Here is a 2,177-nt window from a genome sequence, read left to right as displayed (position 1 = left end):
AAACTGCTGCCCTCTCCTTTTGCAGAAAGCCCCCTGCCAAAGGCGGACCCCTCTTGCGTCTGTTTTATCAAAATCCAATCCTTTTGTAAGAAAATAACTCTCTGGGATTGCCTTCCCCTCGACCTCGGGTTTCGCTCCCCAGAAAGTTGGCCGTTGCGTGCTTCTGCGCTGGGTTTTCCTTCCTTCCTTCCTTCCTCCTGCGGGGAGTCGGGAGGCGAGAGTCCAGAAGGAGACGGGGGAGGGGGCGGCGGGGGCGGCGGGGCGTTGGCTTCAGCGGCCTCTCGCCCAGCCCACCTCTACACGTCGCTGGACGTCCGGGGTCGGGAGGAGAGGCCGGCCGGGCTGCAGCCGCAGCAGGCCAGCCACAGCGACTTCTGGATCTCGGGGTTGCGGAAGGCGTACACGACGGGGTTGAGCAGCGAGTGGCAGGCGGCCGGCAGGGCCAAGGAGTAGGTGTAGACGGGCGGGTAGGAGGCGTCGGCCACTAGGGAGTAGATGGCGAAGGGCACCCAGCAGAGGGCGAAGGTGCCCAGGATGAGCGAGAGGGTGGAGAGTCCCCTGCGCGTAGAGGTGGCCTGCGCGCTGGCGATGAACTGGTGCTGGACGGCGATCTGTTGGGCGTGCCGGCAGGCGATGCGGCAGATCTGCCCGTAGAGCTGCAGCATGAGGGCGAAGAGGAGCAGGAAGGCCACGGCCAGCACGGCGGCGTTGTCCCTGGTGACGGGCCGCAGGACGCTGCAGGCGCCGGGCTGGCGCAGGCAGTTCCAGCCCAGCAGCGGGAGGAGCCCGACGGCCAGGCAGGCCAGCCAGAGCAGCAGCAGCGCGGCGGCGGTGAAGGTCCGCGTGCGCTCCGAGTGGTAGGTGAGCGCGTTGGAGAGCGACAGGTAGCGGTCGACGGTGATGGCCAGCAGGCTGCAGACCGAGGCCGAGAAGGCGGCCAGCAGCAGCCCGGCCGCGCTCAGCGTCGCCGCCTCGCTGGGCGGCTGCAGCAGGTACCGCACGCCGAAGTTGACCACCAGTCCCAGCCCAGCCAGCAGGTCCGCCAGCGCCAGGCTGCCGATCAGCAGGAAGGGGGGCGCCCGCAGGCTGGGTGCGTAGAAGAGCACGGCCAGCACCAGCGCGTTCTCGCCGGCCATCACTGTCCCGGCGGCGCACAGCGCGACGTCCCAGGGGCTTACCGCGCCGGCGGCGGCCACGGCGGCGGCCGCGTCTCCGCCGCCGCCGCCCGCCGCCTCCCCTCCGGCCGCGGTGGCGGTGGCGCTGGCGGGCGACAGGCCGGCGGCGGGGCTCCCCGCGGCGGCGGAGGCGTGGGTGGGGGGCCAGAGGCTGGCTAGAGGCCGGGAGGAGGCGTTGAGGAGCACCAGAAGCCGCTGCTGCTGCTGCTGCTGCTGCTGCTGGCGCAGCTGCTCTTCCATGGCGGCGGCGGCGGCGGCCAGGCTGTGGATCATCGCTGCGGGAGGAAGAAAGGCCGGGAAAGTCAGAGGGGGAAGGCGCGGGGGGGCCGAAGGGCCTCGGCCATCTCCTTGCTCCCTGCACCGCACCCCCGGGACGGCCCCCCTCAAAAAGCACCCGCAGTGGCAGGCAGAAGCCGAGCCCTCCTTCCCTGCACCCCCCTCCCCTCCCCTCCCCTCCCCTCCTTCCTTTGGATCTTCTTCCTTCCAAGTCGCGGGCAGACGCCTCCTTGAAGGAGGCCGATTTTCGGGCTCCCGGCTTTTTACAACGTGGCCCGCTCGCTTTTTCTCCTTCAGAAGGCGAATTTTCCACCTTGGGACGAGTTCTTATCCTTTTCCTCTTTCTTTCTCCCTGGTCTTCCCCCATCTGCCCCCCTCCAGAAGTGTTGGATCACTACTCCCTTCATGTCTGCCGGGGAGGATGGGACCTGTAATCCGACACTTGTGGAGATCTTGACAAGAGTGGGGAAGCAGGTATCCCCCTTCCCGGCGGATGCAGAGGCAGTGACATCATCACCAACTCCGTTTTTAGCTGCAGCCAAAGGGTAGGAAAAGCATCCCATAATGGCCAAGATCTCCTTGCTCTCTTTCTCCCAGAACTCGAGAGACTCTTAATCGCTTGAGTGGAAAGCAGATGCTTCCCAGTGATGGGAGACAGCCTCCACTCCCCTCACGTCTAGCTTCCTAAAGGCTGTCTTCACTACGGCTATAGCGGCACAGCGACGG

The 2,177-nt window shown here is 66.7% G+C and overlaps 1 protein-coding gene across 1 annotated transcript; it reads right to left on the bottom strand.

Moving 5' to 3' along the window:
• Positions 1 to 296: 296 nt before the first annotated feature.
• On the bottom strand, positions 297 to 1,448 carry LOC103061472 (G protein-coupled receptor 12-like). Its single transcript, XM_007442419.2, has one exon. It carries the CDS (start codon positions 1,446 to 1,448, stop codon positions 297 to 299), a length of 1,152 nt encoding a protein of 383 aa, XP_007442481.2.
• Positions 1,449 to 2,177: the final 729 nt, after the last annotated feature.

Source organism: Python bivittatus, unplaced genomic scaffold (genome assembly GCF_059951505.1).
Source record: "Python bivittatus isolate LINGU-HERP-01145 unplaced genomic scaffold, Pbiv_v1 ctg000790_np1212, whole genome shotgun sequence".
In the NCBI taxonomy this organism is placed as follows: Eukaryota; Metazoa; Chordata; class Lepidosauria; order Squamata; family Pythonidae; genus Python; species Python bivittatus.
The sequence above is the reverse complement of the archived record's forward strand: the minus strand, read 5'-3'. Positions and strand labels throughout refer to the sequence as shown.